Below are 20,562 nucleotides of genomic sequence, written 5' to 3'. Positions count from 1 at the left end.
TAGCATGAAATATTCACTCCAAAATATCCACAACCAAAAAATGCAGTAATCCTCTTCTCCAAAAGAGATGATCTTTTCTCTTCTTGATATCCCATGTCTTAAGTAAAACACGAAGTCAGTATCTTAGGTTACTTGGGAAGGGAATAAAGAGGAATAAGAAGAACACTCAATCAATATACCTACTGTATGTTCAGAGGTAATCTTAATAAAACATGGAGGTTACATCATGGCAGTGACGGCTCTTTCTGTCACTGGTCACGGTAGTGTAGTTGGTGTTCGTTAACAATCACTTTCTTCACCCTGTTCTATATCCCCTCTTCAGTAAACTCTGTTGTTTTGTTCTTTAAACAGGGAGAGTGAGACGGACTTCAGTCTGAGCATTTTGTATTTCGTCCTGTAATTTCCCAACGACTTTAATCAGGAAATAAACACTGGAGCGCCTGGACTACAGATTGCCTCCACTCAAGTACTCATCCAGGCTCCCCTTGCTGGGCCACATCAGTCATGCCCACTAGCACTGTAAACCCCTTCTTACCATGTTGACTTGGAGAGAGGACCGTCTGACTTGGCCAAGCATCTGTCTTAACTCCCAATTCAATGGAAACATTTTAACTTCCAACTCAATGGAATTTTTTTTTTTATTGTGTTTCCTAATAGAAACGTTTTCCCTCTGGAACTAAGATATCCAGGCCAACAGAGCATGAACTTAAAGACCAGAAGTAAAACTTTTGTTAATGAGTCATTAGGGAAGTAATGGGTGATATAACTTCCACTCTGAACCCTTCATTCCTTGGACTGATAACCATGAGCCTTAGCTACGGAGAACATACGGGAGAAAACATAAAGAATGTCTACTCAGAACACATACATACAGCATCTCACTGTTGTATTCCTGTGAGGGGACACCAAGGCCAAGGCAATTTACATCATTTATCATTTAATTGGGGGCTGGCCTATAGTTTCAGAAGGCTAGGCCATGGTTGTTTCGTCAGGAAGCAGGCAGGCAGACACAACACTGAGACAGTAGTTACAAGTTTTACAGTCTGGTCTACAGGGATCAGGTAGAGAGGGAAAGAGGGAGAGGAGAGAGAGAGAGACAGAGGCAACACCATAGGCCTAGTGTGGGTTTTTGAAACCTTAAACTCACCCAAAGTCACATATCTCCAAGAAGACCACACTTTCGAATCCTTCCTAAACACTTCCACTAACAGGGGACCAAGCATTGGAACATGAGCCTATGGGCACTACCATCTTAGCCACCACATACAGCCTTCTGAAGAACCTTGCTCCACCCAGCCTCCTGAGTACTGCCCTTGTAACTAGTGTCCTCTCACTTAGTCATCTGCCTCGGGTTATGGGAACCATGGGAAGGCCGATAGATTCCACAGGGTCAGGCTCATTGCTGTGGCTCTTCGGTTGTGATGAAGTCACATTTGATCTTGGTCAGACGAGCAGGGGGTAGGTGTGGCATGTGTAATCCTGGAGCCTCAGCAGAAGTAGGTGTGGAAGGCACCTTACTCTCTACATCCAGAATGTCTCTTCCAACTAAAACAAAATGTGACCTTATGTGTGGTCAGAGTGATAAGATAGAATCAGCTTGCCGGGAAAGCTGACTGCCAGGACTGTGACTTTGGGAAATGGTGCCACACTGGGGATTCAATTGGCTGACACTGTTAGCATAGACGTAGTGAGTAAAGTCGGGGGCTTTGGTGAGTAGAAACGGATGTTAACTCACTCTAGGCTCTCTTGGTGGTTTTAGTAAGAATCGTCCACTTAGGCTCCTGTTGTTGAATACTCTGCCCCCTTTGATAAGAGGCCTTGTTGGCCAGCTAGGTGGTGGGAATACCCCGCCCCTCAATACAAGCTCTCAGCTACTGCTCCAGTACCATGCCTGCTTGCCTACAGCTATGCTTCCTGCTGTGAAGGTTGATAAACAGACTCCTCTGAAATGTATTTATTTATTTATTTATTTATTTATTTATTTATTTATTTGAGACCCTGTAGCCCTAGCTGGCCTTGAACGTCCGATCCTACCACCTCTATGTTCCACGTGCTGGGATTATAGGTACACATCGTCAACGCATTTAAATTTTAAAGGCCTTCCCTGCTGAGAGACCACGCTCTGGTTATCATTCACATGGGACGTGAAAATGTCTTCCCAGGCTGGCAAGCCGGCTCAGCAGTTAAGAGCACCTACTGCTCTTTGGAAGGTCCTGAGTTCAAATCCCAGCAACCACATGGTGGCTCACAACCATCCATAAGGAAATCTGATGCCTTCTTCTGGGGTGTCTGAAGACAGCTACAGTGTACTTACATATAATAAATAAATTAATTAAAAAAAAAAAAAAGAAAGAAAAGAAAAAGAAAAAAAAAAGTCTTCCCATGCTTTACAAACTCAAAGAGGCTTAGCCAACATACCTCTTCCCCATGTGTCCTTGTCACCCTTTTCCCAACCATGTTCCTTCCAAGTCTCTGACCACTCAATGAACCAGTGGCCACAGCCCAAGCACTGATATGCAGGAACACTTGTGGCCCTTTTGCTTGCAATCAGTGTGTGTATCCAGATCCACTTTCTAAAGTTCTGCCCACTGAGAAGAGGTCTCCACTACTGTCTTTCAGGATATAGTGCTGCGGGGAATGTATCCATTTGCAGTCATATATGCATGTGTGACAGTATCAGTAACATGATACTACCACACACACACAGGCTTTGTATCAGAGATAAGAAAATGCAGTATAGCCCCGGTTTCTTTCATACCAAGCAACTAAAAACCTTAGATGTTATATCCTGAGACCTGAACATCTCCATTCTTCTGCCTATGGCAGAGGGTACAGTTGAGCATTTCCATAACGCTTCCTGCCAGGTTTGATATGGGTTTCATGCCCACTCTGTGGCCAGTAATTTTCAACGTTTTTTGCAAGTCTGTGCAAGATGAGCATTGCACCATTTATCAAGCAAAACTTAAACACGAAAAAGAAAAAGATCATTCCCATGTCTGTCTATGCATTGAGACTGTCCAGCCATTCAGTCAATGGGTTTGAACACATCAAATGTCATCTCAGGCCAGTTTTGAGCCTTGAAAAGCATTACCACCACGTTGAAACGTGAAAACCACAGCTCTCGGGATGCTAGGGCATGTCAACTTACTTCTCCCACAACAAAAAAAGCTCTGAAAGCCTGTGGCTCCTTCACCCTTGGTAGGAAACGTTCACTAGTGCTCCTGGAATTCACTAGTGCTCCTGGAACTCACTAGTGCTCCTGGAATTGGCTGCCCTACAGTTGCAGGAGACAGGGAGAACTGTCCATTTCCCTCAGGATTTTTTTTTTTTTAAGTTTTAAAATGAATCTGTAGATGTTTACAATTTTCTAGGATTTTTTTGAAACAGGAAGAGTGGGATTATCTTCTCCCACCCTCGCCTGCCTTGCCATAAGCGATACCCAACGAACCCTGGAGGTATCTACAGGTAAACCTCTCCAAAGCCTGCCACATTTCTCCTACTTATCTTTCCTTCTTGGTTACAAAGGCTAAGACAAATTTTGATGGAAATTATTTTATTATGAGATCCTGGAGGCAAACTGTTGTTTTTACCTTTATATATTAAAAAAACAAAAACAAAAACATTTATTTATTTATTTATTAGATATAAGTACACTGTAGCTGTCTTCAGACACACCAGAACAGGGTGTCAGATCTCATTACACAGATGGTTGTGAGCCACCATGTGGTTGCTGGGATTTGAACTCAGGACCTCTGGAAGAGCAGTCGGTGCTCTTAACCACTGAGCCACCTCTCCAGCCCAAAACGTACATTTTTTATCATTACCAGAACTTCTGTGCTGAAGTGTCACAGCATACCTGTGCATAAGAGCACATCTGCACAAGGGCTTAAATATCTGCATTTTCAAGTTTTGGGTTGATTTCATTTTTAAGACAGGCTGCCATGCAGCTTAAGCAAGCCCAGAATCCCCCCACGTAGCTGAGGTCACCTTAACCTCCTCTTTCTGCCTCTGCCATCCGATTGCTGGGATTATAAGCACACAACCTCACACCTGGCCTTGATTTTATCATGACAATAAGTAACAAAGGGCAGAAATGGACACAACAAACAGCTTTTACATAACTCCTACCCGATGTTCTTTTTTCTCCTGCCTCCATCTCCCTACTCCTATGTTCTTAAATTCTTGCATTTTTGGAGATTACAGGTTTCTAAAAGTTTGAAATGGACACTATACGGTCCTCTGGACTATTATTCCTTTCTGTCTTTTTAAAATAGCATTATAGATGGGCAGTGATGGCACAGCCTTTAATCCCAGCACTTAGGAGGCAGAGGCAGGNGGATTTCTGAGTTTGAGGCCAGCCTGGTCTACAGAGTGAGTTCCAGGACAGTCAGGGCTATACAGAGAAACCCTGTCTCAAAACAAAACAAAACAAATAAAAAATAACAAAAGCATCTCACTGTGAAAGCTGCAGTGTGTCACAGAACATTATATTAGTATGCTTTTTTGTCCAAACAGCTTTTCTTACAAATATTCATTGCAAGCACATCTCCTTTCGGCTGGTCCGCTGTTGTCCTGTGTTGCGGAGAACCTGTAGCTTTGGCTCTGCAAGGCTAGCCCCCCTTCGTGTGCTCCAGCAGTTCACAGACAGGATAGATGCTGGAGTGGGCCAACTCTCCCAGGTGGGCCCTGGATCTGGACCTGGGTGGGAGCTGAGTTGGTCAGCCTTCCAGTTCTCTCCCTCACCCAAGCCCCGTTTTCCCAGGTGAGAGACAGGGACAGTTCTTCCTCGTGCCACAGCCACCAGAGAGGCAGCCGAGTCGGTCACTGTAGAATTAGGAGTATGTTCTCATAAGGCCGTTGGTAATTATAATTCGCGTCATTTGTAAAGGTCTTGTTGAATTTTTCTCATTTTTAAGATTTAGTTTTAGTGTGTGGGTGTTTCGCCTGTGAATCCTGTACAAGCTCGGGGCCCAAGGAAGCCAGGTGTCAAATCTCCTGGAACTGGATGGTTATGAGCCACCTTGTGGGTGCTAGGACCCAAACTCACATCCTCTGGAAGGGCGGCAGCCAGTGCTCTTAGCCACGGAACCATCTCTTTACACACCTCTCGTCTGATTTTCCATCATAATAGTTGGCATTGGTTGAACGGCTTTTAGTAAGTGCTAGGCATTAAGCATGATGGGTTTCAGACCCTGAATAAGTAGCTGAGGTTCCTATTTAACATATCAAAGTAGACCTTGACTACAACCAGTTCTAAGGTGTGGCTGGCACACCCCACCCTCTACCCAGAACTTTCCAGCCCAGGGGCTAGGCCTCCCCGTCCCCAGAGGCTCCTCCCTTTAAAATCCAGACATTTTGCTCGATACACCTGTCTCTGAACCGATACCTAAATCTCTCTCTATCTCTCAATCTCGGCATGCAGATTGGCAGTTTCCCTGGCCCCGTTCTTTGGAATCAGGGAATCCTCCTGAGAGCTGCCCCCCAAACAAATCTGCACCCCTTTACTTTCAAATTTTGTTTGAGTTGGCGTATACGGCAGTTGAGAAAACCTATTAATACATAACATTCTTTATGCACTTCTAACCCAGTTCCCGTGACTGAAACACTGTTCACTGTTCTTACCTACAGCTCCAAAGGATGTCACTGTGTGATATGATATGGAATCAGAAAACAGACCTGGGTGCTTTTAATGCTAAAAGCCCTGTTTTAAGCCAGTGAACCCAATTCACGTTTAAAAACAAGTTGAAAATAACAGTCGTGTGTCATGTGTGTGTGTGTGTGTGTGTGTGTACGCGCACACGTGGTGCAGGTCTGTAATGGTACTCATGGTGGAAGGATGGTAGAAGGTAAGACATAAGGATCCGAATTTTCAGGACAGCACATGATAGCAGTGAGACCCTATTTCAACAGATCAAAATGAAAACACAAAGCTATTTAACACAACTACCCTATGAACACCTCTGCTGGGTCTACCATACCTTAAACATACTCAAGATGCCGGGCGTGGTGGCACATGCTTTTAATCCCAGCACTTGGGAGGCAGAGGCAGGCGGATTTCTGAGTTTGAGGCCAGCCTGGTCTACAGAGTGAGTTCCAGGACAGCCAGGGCTATACAGAGAAACCCTGTCTCTTGAAAAACCAACAAAACAAAACAAAACAAAAAAACCCAAAACCAAAACAACAACAAAACATACTCAAGATGCATCAGCAGACACTGGGACATCATGAACGCAATCTACAGCCTAAGTTTACTGTCGAGATTACATCTCAGATTGAATTGTCCTTTCCCCAAACACCTGTGTGCACATTCGAGCTAATGTCACAGCTTTGACATCATTGAAGCAGTAAACAAGAGTGAGCAGGGTTTCCAGGAAACCTGACATTCCAGTTCTTTTTTGTTTTGTTTCTTATTTTTGTGTGTGTGTGTTTGTTTTGTTTTGTTTTTTCAAAGACAGGGTTTCTCCGTATAGCCCTGGCTGTCCTGGAACTCACTTTGTAGACCAGGCTGGCCTCGAACTCAGAAATCCACCTGCCTCTGCCTCCCGAGTACTGGGATTAAAGGCGTGGGCCACCACAGCATGGCCGACTTTCCAGTTCTGCCTAGCATTAGGACACATCAGTAGTCTGAATGAAGTACTCGCTCTATTGTCTTCATGGTGAACAGCCATCTTGCTAACCACAAGGGATGACGGGGGGGGGGGGGAACACAGGGGAGAGTTGGTGGGGGAAGAGTTTGAGACATCGACTTAGGTCATTTAATGCCCCCGAGGGCAGCGCAACCTAGCTACTACCCCATAATTCTCCTCTAACAAAACAAAACTCCCAGTCAGCAGAAACAGCTGACTGCCGTGCATTTCTGAAAAGGTAAAACCAGAGAGCCGCATGGCTCGTGGATGCCATTCAACACCCCCAGGCCACCCTGTGGCGACCTTCTCCGAAGTCTCCTTGGGGTCTCTCTTTTCTGTCAGTCTACACCATAATAACCAGAGTTTTAATCGGGACCATTTTGCTTGGTTTTGGATGAACTCTCTGTCCTAACATCTAATTCTATTCTCCTCTCTAATTTCCTCCACTTACACACCCCCCTCTCCACCCATTCCATTAAGACGCTATCTCCACAGCCGGGCGTGGTGATGCATGCCTCTAATTCCAGTCCTCGGAAGCCAGAAGCAGGTGGATGTGAGTTCAAGGCTGCCCTGGTTTACAGAGTGAGCTACAGAGACCCCATAAACAAACAAACTAAAAAGAGAAGCCCTGTCCTCAGGTGCCCTTCAGTGAGCCGCTTTCACTCCTGGCATAGCTGCCTACTGGTTAGAGGCTATTTTTACGATGTACAGTTTTAAAGTTACAAAACAGCTCTCTAAGTGTCCAAAGTATATTCTGTCTCATTATATGCTTGTGACCCCAACACTTTGGAGGCGAGAGCAGAAGGACCAAGAATTTGTAGTTATCCACAGCCACATAGTAAATTTTAAGCCAGCTTGGAATATATAATATTTTGTCTCAAAACCTGTATTTTATCTAACAAAAAATAGTCCTGTTGTTAAGAACAAAACTCAAAAAAAAAAACAAAACACATTTGCTTCATTAAATCTTTTCTTATCTTTCTTTATTTTTTAAATTTTTTAATTTTTTTTAATTTTTTTTTTTTTTTTTTGAGACAGGGTTTCTCTGTATAGCCCTGGCTGTCCTGGAACTCACTTTGTAGACCAGGGTGGCTTTGAACTCAGAAATCTCCCTGCTTCTGCCTTTTTTAAAGGCAATTAAATCTTTTCTTATATTTCCTTATATATTCATGTTTATAATGTATATATGTACATATATTGGTACAAATATATTAATAGACATGTGGTATACATGTTTTGTATTAAAATACTTTTTACTCAAATGTTCCTTTTGCCCAAGATAGCTCTGTCCTTTGAGACAGGACTCCCCTGTGTAGTTCTGACTGTCCTGGAACTCGTTCTGTAGACAAGGCTGACCTTGAACTATCTCTGCCTCCTAAAAGCCTTCATTTTGTTTCTTTGAGACCTGCTTCCACTATATAGCACAGGGTGACCTTGAACCTATGACTTTCTTTTCCTTTACCTCCCAAATACTGAGTTTATAGGCTTGCCCACCATTCCTGGTCTGGAGTCTCCTTTGATTCTGAAGCCTAGATAAATTTAGATTCCTTTGCTTGACCTGGAGCAGATGAATCTCTGAGTTTGAGGCCAGCCTGGTCTAGAGAGCGAGAGTTCAAGGACAGCCATGGCTACACAAAGAAACCATATCTTGGGGGAAGGAGAGGGGAGAGGAAAGAGTTCTTTGCTTGAGTAAATCCAAATTTAACTTGTTGAAAGCTTCCCTCTCAACAATCTGTATTAGACGTTATAAAATGTCTTTCGTAAGAATAAAGAAAGCTACCAGAGGATTGATATTTCAGCAAATTAATCAAATGTATTAGACCTTAAAAATAGACCATAGGCTGACCTCGGTCATCATTCGGTGCAGGTTGACCTTTAACTAACTGAGGTGTAGCTAAGGGTGTCCTTGAGCTTCTGACCCCTTGTCTCGGCCTCCCAAGGGCTGGCTTATGTGGTTCTGGGAAAGGAGTCGAGGGCTTTGTGGATGCAGGTTACAGTCACCACTAACTGAACTGCATCCCAGCACATTAGAACATTTTAACCTTAGCTGCAACTAACACCACTAGATACTCTTGATGCAGTTTGATGTAAGATAATAAAAATGGGGGGGGGAATTTGTTGAAAAATGAGAAAGATAACTTTCCTAAAGCATGAATTGCCATCAATCTAATTATCTCACATTTTAAAATGACAGCATGTATTATTCAGGTTTCTTTAGAGCAGCAGTTTTCCACCCCTTTGGGGGTCACATATCAGATATCCTGCATATCAGATATTTATATTATGATTTATAAGTTAAAAAACAGCAACAAAAAAAATAATTTTATAGTGGTGAGTCGTTACAACATGAGGAACTGTTAGGGTCACAGCTCTAGAGTAACAGAACTTTTAGAAAGAATCTATAGATATAGAAAGGAGATTTATTAGAATGACTTACAGGCTGCAGTTCAGATAATACAACGAAAGTCGGCTGTGAACGGAAAGTCCAAAAATCCAGGAGTTGCTTATCCACTCGAGGCTGAATGTCTGGATAAGCACTGTGCCTCCCTGCCTCAAGATATGGATTAAAAGTAGGCCTTCCTACTCCAAATTAAGCAAAAAATCCTCACAGATGTACCCTCCATTTCCAGATGTAGTTAGGCTGATAACAAAGAATAGCCATCATACAAAATTTCCCGATATAATTCTAGCAGTAAGAAAAACTATGAAAACCCAGTGTCTGTCCTCCTGACACACCGGAGGCAGAAGCAGAGGCACAGGAAGAGGCGGGGATAAAGGCAAGGCAGGAAGAGCTTCCCAAGTTCAAGGTCAGCCCGGTCCTACACAAGGACTTTCAGGCCAGGCAAATTCATGGCCAGCTATATAGACAAGCTGTTTCAAACTGGCAGGTATAAAGACAAAAAAAAAAAAAAAAGAAAAGACTTTGAAATCAAAGCTCTTAGGTGTGAAATGAATTATTTGAATAAAACAGGTGCAAGAAGATAGTTACTGACTTATAATTGTCCAACTTACAAGTTTTTAAAAAAGCATTTCAGTGGTTTTTGTTTACATATTACTTGTTTTGTTACATTTCCTGTGTGTGTGTGTGTGTGTGTGTGTGTGTGTGTGTGTGTGTGTGCATGTCACAGTGTGAATGTGGAGGTCTGAGGACAACCTGAGGAACTTGATTTTCTCCTTCCACCACCTGGGTCCTGGGGCTGAGGACTCTGGTTGGTGGCAGGCACCTTCTACTCACTGAGTCACCTGTGAGCACACGTCATGATTGGAGTATTTTGACCTGATTGTGAAAGATTGATATGTCTTCAATAGAAATTACATTTTATATACATTAAAAAAATATGTGATGTTTTCCTGGCCAGCGATGTATAGACAGATTCTTCCAGTTACTGTAGGCTAACATAAATGTTCTGAACGGTGGTAGAACAGGTAAACCAAATTACAATGTATGGCAGGATGTGTATGCTAAATGCTCCCTACAGTATGTTTCGGAGTGCTGTGTGTGTATTGGGATGACCCTTCGTTGTAAGTAGAACAGTACCTGCACTGTGTAAAAACATTTTCAGTGAATTTTGGGAACCAGAAGACACAGCCGTTGTAGAATACTGCCAGTTCATCCCCCAATCAAACAGCAGAAATAACAAGTAAGTTTAGGCAGAGGGAAGAGGAAGATACATTCCTGAGCCCCACAAAGGCAGAACAGACCTTGCTCCATTTGTAAAGCGACAGAAGGCTGAACCCTTGGTTTATGCACTCTGAGAGAAGGTGAGGGGGCTCCTCCGGGAGTAGCTAAATCGGTTCTGTAGTCACAGATGAGGCTGGGATCTCATGCCAGACAACGCAAATGCTGCATAAGCTTGACTCTCGGTACCTTCCAGCAGAGGCGTCTGAAAGGACACTCACTGTACCTTGAACGGGTACCCCATCCTCAGTCTAGAACTGCGCATGCCCTGCGCATGCCGTGCGGAGACAGAGCAAAGTTCTTTCCTGCATTCCAAATCCTGGCTTTAGAATTCCACTCTTTGGTTTGGTTTGGTTTGGTTTTCCCAGTTTTTTGTTTGTTTGCCTGTTTGTTTGTTTTTGTTTGTTTTGAGATAGGGTCTCACACAGCACAGGCTGGCCTTACGCCCATTGTATAGGTTACAATGGCTCCAAACTCCAGTTGTGCTGTCACTACCTTCTTAGCGCTAGGAAAACATGGACCTTCCACCACACCTAGCACAGAACCCAACACTCTCTGTTAAGGATTCTAAGAAGTCAAGAAAAATGTATTCCGGGCTGGTGAGACGGCTCAGCGGGTAAGAGCACTGACTGCTCTTCCGAGGGTCCTGAGTTCAAATCCCAGCAACCACATGGTGGCTCACAACTACCTGTAATGAGATCTGACACCCTGTTCTGGGATGTCTGAAGTCAGCTACATGCATAATAAATAAATAAATAAATAAATAAATAAATAAATAAATAAATAATTTTTTTTAAAAGAAAAATGTGTTCCTGTCTTTCTGGTTGTGGTAGCTAAGAGCACACGGAAGAATATGGGATGGCACATGCAAGGAATAATGTGGGAGAGGCTGCTTCAGTCCAAAGAAAACCCCCAAATCTGAGTTTACAACCTTACCTTGTCAGTTACTTAACAGCTTGAAGATTAAATGCCAAAACACAAAACAAAGTGAGCTATTCTATCCAAATGAACAGCCACACCTAGTGTGATCTCCAGCTACAGGACTTGGGTCCCAGACATGTGTCGCAGTGTGCCTGTCTGTGTCTCCAGGACGCTTGTCACTCTTGTGTCTGGAGTCCTAGGTAATAAGGCTCAATAAGTGATGAGGCTTTAAATTTCAAGAGGAAAAACCCCACTAAAGATCCAATAAGGCACAAAATAGTGAAAGTATCAATAAAGCAAAGCATAGGGTTCTTTTTCTCACAGCAAAGGGAAATGTGGGAACTGTCCTATGAAAGCAGAATTCTTCCTACACACACACACACACACACACACACTACCCACTAAGAACACGTTGCTCCATTAACTCTGTTGCATTACCTCCTTGAATACATGCATTGCTCACAGTCTATTATTACGGTTCCACTCTTGCTGGTGGAAGAAATGAAATCACCCAGAGGGTAGATCGTGGCAGGAAGCCGCTGTGGCGGATATCCGGATTCTGTGGCAGAGGCGGGAGGCCTTATTCTCAAGTTCACCACATGAACCACAGCAGGCAATGCAGGTCTCCACTGAGCTGCTTCCTGCTACTCCAGGCATGGACCACTGAAAGAGACGCGCTTCTGAGAAAGGAGAGTGCCCGTGGCTAGCAGTTTCCAAGTGTACCGTGTTATCTGAACATGCGAGCCCAGGCCTGTACTTGGAAGACTGAGGCTGGAGATTGCCTCGACTTTGGATCAGTTTGAGACCTTGGATTACAGTAGGACCTTGTCTTACATGCACACACACACACACACACACACACACACACAGATGTGCACACACGCGCACGCACACTCTCGCACACAGATGGAAGTGATGAATGTCTGTTTTGAAACGTTGGAGTTGTAGAAATAGATGGCATAGAAGCAGCATATGAGAAGAGGAACACGCCTCTGTCCTGATGGATTTTCTTCACAAAATCTTCAAAATGAAACATACTCCTCCACTTTAAGTTTTGGTGAGAGCTAATCAAATTCATGAGTCCAATACATGTTTAATTGTGCCTGTGCCATATGCAAAGGACTCTTAGGAACTGAATGCCCTGGGGATTCTTTTTAAGGGGAAGTGGGAGATAGCTAAGGACTTGGTGATTCTAACTTAAGACGTCCATCTTTCCTCATGATAATGCTTTGTTGGGCTTGGCAAAGGGAACACTGAGTTTGCAAGAAGTCTTTCATTTGTCAGTGTTAAAAAAAAACTCCGAGTTACTCATTAAGTTAATCAATCAAGACTATCAGCGGCTATTGTCATATTGAGGTCATCTGTGGTCAAATTTCAACTTCTACAAAGCAAAGTAGTCCAAATCAGAGTTGATAAGAGACCCGATTTCATGGCTGAGGCACATTCTGCCCCCTTCGACAGGGTGTTGACAGCTCCCAGTGTGTGGGGCTCACACAGGAAGCCACACCTGCGGTGAGCCCCAGAGCATCATAGCTACAGCGGTGCTTGGGAGCTGCTGTCTGCACTCAGCAGCCCCACCCCACACGTTTCTCTAGATTTTTTCCATTCTTTCCACCCCATCTTCCACGGTGCTCCCAGCACTGTGAAGGGACATCCCATTTACAGCTGGGCATTCAACAGTCCTTTACATGTGTACGTTGACCAGTCACGGCTGATCACCACAGAACGGAACCTCTCTGACCAAATCCAAGAGCAGTAGGTACTCTATGGCCACAAGCAGTCATAGAGAAGGCCATCTGGTAGGCACGTCAGGGCCACTTAGAAACTATAAAAACTTTCTCACTAGGCCAGATAACCTCACAAGCCACAGGCTTTCAACTAGGTTTACAATACCAGAAGTCAATTTCTTCTTATGGATCCAGGACCAAAGCCAATCAGAGAGCAGTAGGTTCCCCCCCATAACAGACTTGACACATTGCACCAGTAGGCTCACCTTGAACGAGGGGTCCACAGCTGAGTCAGACTGGATGGGAATCCTCCCCCGGCAGCCTGCACAGCACCTTCTGGAATTCTGAGGGCTGGCCAGCAAGGAAGAAAGTTCCAGTCCAGTTCCAGCTTGAACTTTCTCTGTCCTATGACCAAGGCATGTGGTGCTTTTATCAATGGGGTATTACCATCTTGTTCTGGTCAGCAAACAGCAGCTTGGGCAGTTGCCTGTGTTGCTTTGGGCTCTGCAAGGTCCTTCCTGGCTAACAACTTATAGAAAGGCAGCCTACATCTGGCACTGAGATTTCCATTTAATAATACCTGACTTTTTAATCCATCTATACAAAGTAACTCCATTCACTCTTTTTGAGGAACTTTATTTTTTGATTCAATTACCAAATGTATTTTTTTCTGTTTTTTTTTTTTTTTTCTCACACATCACTACTGTGGATTATGTCTCTCCTCTACATCACCCCTCCCATCACCCTGGCTCCCCTTCCCAACATGTACCTTCCCACCCGGGGGGCCCCTCTTCCACTTTCATGTCACATTTATTCTACAACCAACACGGACACATACACACACATAACATCACACATAGAAGCACACACATAACACACAGAGACACACAAATGTAGAAACACATACAAACCACACACATACAATTCTGAAACACAATAGAGCATTAACTTGTCTCCTCAGGAAAAAAACACCCCCAGTTTTGACTATGGCTCTTAAATTTTTCCCCTTCAAAATAATATAGCTGTGCCCAGAAGTTTATGTCTATAATCCCAGAGATTGGGAAACCAAGGCAGGAGAATTGCTGGGCATTTGATCCTAGCCTGGACGACACAGCAAGACCCTGTCTCAAACAGCAAACAAATGAGCGCTCGAAACCAAATCTAGAGATTTTGACAGATGGAAAGGTTAAAGCAGCTTGTGATAAGCAGACTTGAAGAAATGCAGGAGGAGTTTCAGGGAGCCATTCTCTTACCTGACAAGCAAATGCCCAGATAAAAGCATGGTCCTCAGGGTGGGTCTATGCTTTGATCATTGGCTTATCCTCACTGGCTTCTCAGCACAGAGAACACTATCAGTGTTGCCAGTTGTAGCGATGGGGAAAGCACACTGTGAACTTGGAAGGAGACTCATTCTGTGTCAAAATCCTAATTTATAGTCTATTCCAGACCACAGGGCCGGCAACTTAAAATAAATGTGTACAAAGAAAGCAAATGGCGGGCACAAGTTTCAGTCTTCCGTGACTGCAGAAAGGAGTTTGAACTTGTGTAGCCTGAGTGAATGCTGAGAAGGCGTGAGGGACTCCAGCCCCAGAGAAGAGGGGGGACTTGAAAGCGGGCTGATTTGATTCTTCATTTCTACTCCTCTCTCTCCCTCTCCCTCCCTCCCCTTCTATCGTCCTCCCATCCTTCCTTCCTTCTTTCTTCCTGAGATGATTTGCTCTTACCATGAGGTCAGGCTGCCCTCAGGCTTGTGGTGACTGACCCCCCTGCCTGCTAGGATTACCTACGTGACCCTCAATACGTGTCCCTCTTCCTTACACTCCATGTGAAGTCTGAAACACTTATAAATCCTAAATGTAAAACCGAGATGTAACAGTACGTCTGTGTTTCTCCAGCAGCTGCACACGGCAGAGAACGTGCCAGTCTTCCACTCTTGCAAAGAACGCTGGGAGTGAAAATGTTTCTACCAGACTTCAGGGTGAGCCGATCCTTAGAAACTCCTTATTCTTAATAAAATAATATCTGAATGGGTGTGGTGACACACACCCTTATTTCCAGCACTTGGGAGGCAGAGACAGGCAGATTTCTGAGTTCGAGGCCAGCCTGGTCTACAGAGTGAGTTCCAGGACAGCCAGGGCTACACAGAGAAACCCTGTCTGGGTAACAAACAAGAGACTATGTAGTTTATTTAGGCTTATTGTATCTGTGATGGCTATTCTTGGTTGTCAACTTGACTACATCTGGAACGAACTGCAATCCAGAAATGAAGGGCACACCAGGGAAATATTTTTTTCTTGGTTTGAAGTGGTTGGATCCACTTCTTGTCTATCTGAGGTAGGAAGACACATACATGCCCTTCATTTAGATTTTGAGGACTTGGAAAAAGGAAGCTTTTGCTCTGTGCCTGTTTATTCCTGTCTTTCTAGCTGGTCCATGCCTTAACTAGCATTAGAGCCTTCCTCCTTAGGATTCTAGTGGCTACTGAAGACCAGCTGAGACAACCAGCCTCGTGGCCTAAGCAACTTCTGGATTCTCGGACTTCCCATTCATTGATTCTGCCTCTGTAGAGAATCCTGACTAATACAGCACAAAAATATAAAGATTAAAAGTAAGTAGGTGAGTAAATAAATAAATCTCACTAGGGATATAGCTCTGTGTAAGAACACTTGATTAGCATACACAAAGCCCTAAGTTCAGTCCCTAGTGCGAGCATGTACACACACACACACACACACACATACACACACACACAGACACACACAGACACAGACACACACACACACCCTAGAGGTAAAGAAAAAGAGAGAAGAGGCAAACATGGTGTCTCATATCCTGGAAAGTATGGCAGGAACACTTTGACCAGCTAAAGACTGTACTCTTATTGGGAGTTCAAGGCTAGTCTGGGCTACAGGATAACTTTTTCATTCTCTTTCTTTTCCTCAAAACACACACACAACAAACAAACAAACAGTAAAAATTTTAAAAGAAATGAATAAATCACATGGACCTAACAACGAGACTTTAAAATACATGTGGCGCTCTCTAGGACTTGCATAGAAGCCAGATGTGGTGCAGGTGTGGTGCTGACCTTGCGTTCCTACTGACAGGGGTCAGAGACAGTGGCTGGAGCCCTGGGGCTTGCTTAGCCTAGGATCCTTGGTGAATTCTAGGTCACATAGAGACCTTGTCTCAAGAAAAAGTTAGATGTTGTCTGAGGAATGACACACAACTTGTCCTCTGAAAGTACCCAAATACAAATTCTCTCCCTCTCTCTGTCTCTCTGTCTCTCTCTGTCTCTCTGTCTCTCTCTCTCTGTCTCTGTCTCTGTCTCTGTCTCTGTCTCTCTCTCTCTCTCTCTCTCTCTCTCTCACACACACACACAGAATTTGTGTGACAAAAAACTGACTAAATTAAGCATCCATGGGACAATTCCAGTGCCATACCTGGAGATTTTAATGCTCCTGTCTCAGTAACTGCATGAATGACTACGTCAGGGAGGAGGAGGTGCTACAAGAGAGACCCTGTCGCACCCCTCAAGTCACACAGAAATTTTCAAAGTGAGCAGACACGACGGACTTCTAGTTCTATCTCTGAGACAGAGATTTGCCCTTCAACTCACAATCCCCCTGTCTCAGACGTGTTCTGCATTCAGAGGTTTTCCATCATGATACCTCTGCCAGCTACAAGTAGCCCAGGTCTCCGTGCCTGTCCCAGCTGAGCCCCCTCTCCCTGCGTTCTCTCCACTCCACATCCAGAATCATTCACACTAAGGCTGCCTTCTGCTTGCTCCTTCATCACACCATACACAGTGTGGATCTTAGCAGTCTCAGCCGGCAGGCGGTTTGTTTATTACCTCAATAATAATTGCTTTGCTAATGGACTGAAGGACGGCGCAGGCAGGCGCGGCAATCTCATGTTCTCTCATCATCCTTTATAGGACACACATAATACAAAACAGAAAAAAAAAGGATGATAGATAAAATGATAGATAAACTTAGTAGTCCTTCAAAGAAAATAGTGTTTACACACACACACACACACACACACACACACACACACACACACACACCCTCCCCAAGTCCCTGGCTTCTGTTAGTAATATACCCTTTGACTCTGGTTTTTCAATTTAATTTAATTTAATTTAATTTTTTACTTATTCACTTTACAGTCGGCTCATTGCTCCCCTCCCAGTCACCCCTCCCCTAATCCTTCCCTCCCCATCCCTTTCTCTGCATGGGTGGGTATCCCCCACCACACATAAGCACTCCAAGTCTGGGTGAGGCTAGGTGCTTCCTCTCCCACTGAGGCCAGTCAGGGCAGCCCAGCTAGAAGATCACAGGCAACAGCTTTTGGATTAGTCGCTGCTCCTTTTATGAAGAAAAGATTAAAGCCCACAGGTAGCCCCCACTGCTCCTCATGGGGAAGCTGTCCCTCCCCAGGTAGTGGGTGGAGTATCCTGCTGGTACTGGCTCTGCCTTGCTCCCAGCCTTGGGCCTTGGATGGTATCAGATGTTCTAGCCTGTCACCTCCTTTCCAGTCTCCTGGGGTTAGTGGCCCCTCCTATTTCACAGTCCTGCTGCATACACTGAATTAAATTTTGTGAACACACTTCATAAATGTGTGAGGCATAACATAAATATTAAGGCTCAGCGCCTCTTTCCTGTTTCATTAGACCCTACTTAATTAGAGAAAGTGAAAGCCATTCTCACTCTCTCAGTTGTCTTGGCTCCTCGCTGCCTCAGCCCAGCTCCCCTCATTTCTATTGTCTACTAGTGCTATTTGGCATTACGGGTCATAGAAAAAAAGTCTTCTCGATTCTAGAACACACTTGCCCTCTGACAAATTTTTTTCATTCGATAGCTTGAACCTAAACCTGATGCATGCCAACACAGAACTTCGATGCCAGCCCAAAACCAAGGACTCTTTTGTTTTTCTTTGTTTTTATTTTATTTGTGCTGCTGGGAATCAAAACTAGGCATTGCGCATGTTAGGTAGGTATTCTACCTGTGAGCTCTGTCTCCTGCTGGTCTAGTATAAGTTGAAGCATAGTAACTCATCTCATAGAGCAGTGCTCCTCTCAGCTCACAGAGCAGTGTTCCCCTCAGCTCACAGAGCAGTGCTCCCCTCAGCTCACAGAGCAGTGCTCCTCTCGGCTCACAGAGCAGTGCTCCCCTCAGCTCACAGAGCAGTGCTCCCCTCAGCTCACATAGTATTCCTCCTCTTACTCAGAAAGCTTCAGACGATTGACAGCAGCCGTTGCCTGCTCTCCCCTAAGGACTCGAATATACGACTTATTTCAGGCTTTTATACCAGGCTGGCCTTCATCCTCTTGACTCAGCCTCCTGAGAACTGAGATGAAAAACACGAACCATCATGTCCACTGAAACACTTGAGCTAATGTATTGGCCTATGTTATTCCACTGATCTTCCCAATCACTCTAGGAAATGCAGCCGCTCTTCAGTCCCTCAGCTCTGGAATATAGTTCGCAATCCACAAAGCTTTATAGATAGTGCATGTACCTCAGATGCCGAAGTAGAGAAATATTAAAGGGAAGTGCACCGTATTTGTCAGGCTAGGCACAAGCATGCAAGCCAATGACACAGCATGTACCCCGCACATCATAGGACCTGGGTATATGGATCTAATAATACCTGCATCATCATTAGTCCAGAAGGTTCTTGGGTCCGGCTTGGTCAGGATGTTGGCATGATTACATGGTTCTTTCACCTTGAAAACATAAAGGGGAAAGAACAGCTGTGAGAATCCAGTCAACATGTCACTGCTTTGAGACCTATCATTCTAGCGTGGACTGTCCAGAGAGTAAGGCTTGTACAAAAAGCATACTGGGTCATAGCTGGGGTGTTTAGGACTCTGCCAACTGTAGCTCTGAAGTCCCATATGTGGGAAACCCTTTAGTCCTTCACAATCTGGGACTGTTGCTCACCCAAGCATAGGGTAGCTGTCAGGCCAATGGCTAAATAAGTAGTTGGGAGATAATTTTCGCTTTCTCCTCTGCCAGTACTATGTACAATGCACAGACCACACAACTGCTGCAGAGGGACACAATGATGACACATATGCTGTTTTAGATCTGTCGGTAACACAAACTGTAACTTTAGTAAATACTGCCTGTGAAAATGTATAGTAATGAAGAGAACTTCAAAAGAAATTCTTCTAGCCAGGCATGGTGGCACACGCTTTGAATCGAAGCAGTCAAGAGGCAGAAGTAGGAGGATCTCTGTGAGTCTGAGGGCAGCTTGATCTACATAGTGAGTACCAGGTTAGCCAGGAGTACACAGTGAGACACTGTCTAACAATAATAATGTGTAAACAAAAATAAAGGGAAAGAACTCTTCTTCTGTAATTTGTAAAGGTTAACCCCAGTCATCAACTTGATGACTCTAGAATCACTTGGGAGATGGGCTTTTGAACATGCCTGTGGGGGAATATCTCAATTATGTTCATGAAGTTGAAAGACCCCCTCCCCACCACCCTCCACTCCCCACTGTGGGCAGCACCATTCCCCTGGCTGTGGGAGTTCTTTGTCTCTGCTTCTCAACTGGATACAATGTGACCAGCTGCCTCAGGTTCCTGCTGCTGTGGCTTTCCTACCTTGACGGAGAGTATTTCAAACTCTGAGTCTAAATAATTCCTTTCTCTACCAAACAGTTTTTGGCAGACACTTTCTTGTAGTAACAACAACAACAAAAAAAAAAAAAGAAAGAAAGAAAAAAAAGAAATTGACATAATTACAGTAGAATCTTTATATTCTTAAGTAATTTATATGGGCATATGTAATACTTGCTATTTAATTTAGAGATCCTGCTACAGATTCAATTTATAATCCTGAATTTTTCAAATTCTCTTTTGTTGAGACAGAGAAAAGCTCAGGCTTGCCTCACCCTTGCAGTTATCCGCCTGCCTCTGTCCTAGGTTTCCAAGGAGCTGCAGTGATGCATTTTAGGGAAGCAACGTCATACTCTCTTGATGTATAGATTTCAAATGTGCCTTTACCTAATGGAATGCATCTTAATAGTAAAATGGACTTCCTATATTTCAAAATGTCTTTTATGTGGGAGAGCATTTCCTGTTCACGCCAGAGACATCGAAGAATCCCTTGTTCTCTGTGTTTGTGGCAGGTGAGTATAAACAGCTATTCTTCATGAATCCCATCCAGGACTGTTTAAGTATGAACCCAGGAATCATTGTACCCATTGTCAGGGTTAATTAGCCACACACTGTAGCTGTAGATACTTCACAGAAGTGAGAAAATTCATGGCTGTGGATCCTGCAGCATCTTCATGGGATAACCTGGCTCTGAAGTCAGGTTAAAACCAAAGAAACACCAAGTCCTGGGACTTTACTCCCCAGGCAATTTGGATAAATATTTAAGATTTCTTTAATGAGATTTCCACTCTAAGGGTGGCAAAGAGAGAAATGTAACTATCTTTTGGAACTCTTAAAGGTGCGGCTCTGGGACGTTCCAAACATATCTCAGGGCATTTGGTTTCTCCTCTTTTTTTTTTTTTTTTTTTTGGTTTTTCGAGACAGGGTTTCTCTGTGTAGCCCTGGCTGTCCTGGAACTCACTTTGTAGACCAGGCTGGCCT

General features: G+C 44.1%; 1 protein-coding gene across 1 annotated transcript in view; it reads right to left on the bottom strand.

Moving 5' to 3' along the window:
- The window catches only part of Sgk1 (serum/glucocorticoid regulated kinase 1), a 115,292-nt gene that overhangs the window by 12,554 nt on the left and 82,176 nt on the right, over positions 1-20,562 (bottom strand). The window contains exon 3 of the mRNA XM_021221862.1: positions 18,606-18,681. Within this exon, the coding sequence (XP_021077521.1) occupies positions 18,606-18,681 (76 nt within the window). The remainder of the gene's footprint in view (positions 1-18,605; positions 18,682-20,562) is intronic.

This window comes from Mus pahari, chromosome 21, assembly GCF_900095145.1.
Source record: "Mus pahari chromosome 21, PAHARI_EIJ_v1.1, whole genome shotgun sequence".
Taxonomy (NCBI): Eukaryota; Metazoa; Chordata; class Mammalia; order Rodentia; family Muridae; genus Mus; species Mus pahari.
This window is presented reverse-complemented; position numbering and strand designations above follow the sequence as displayed.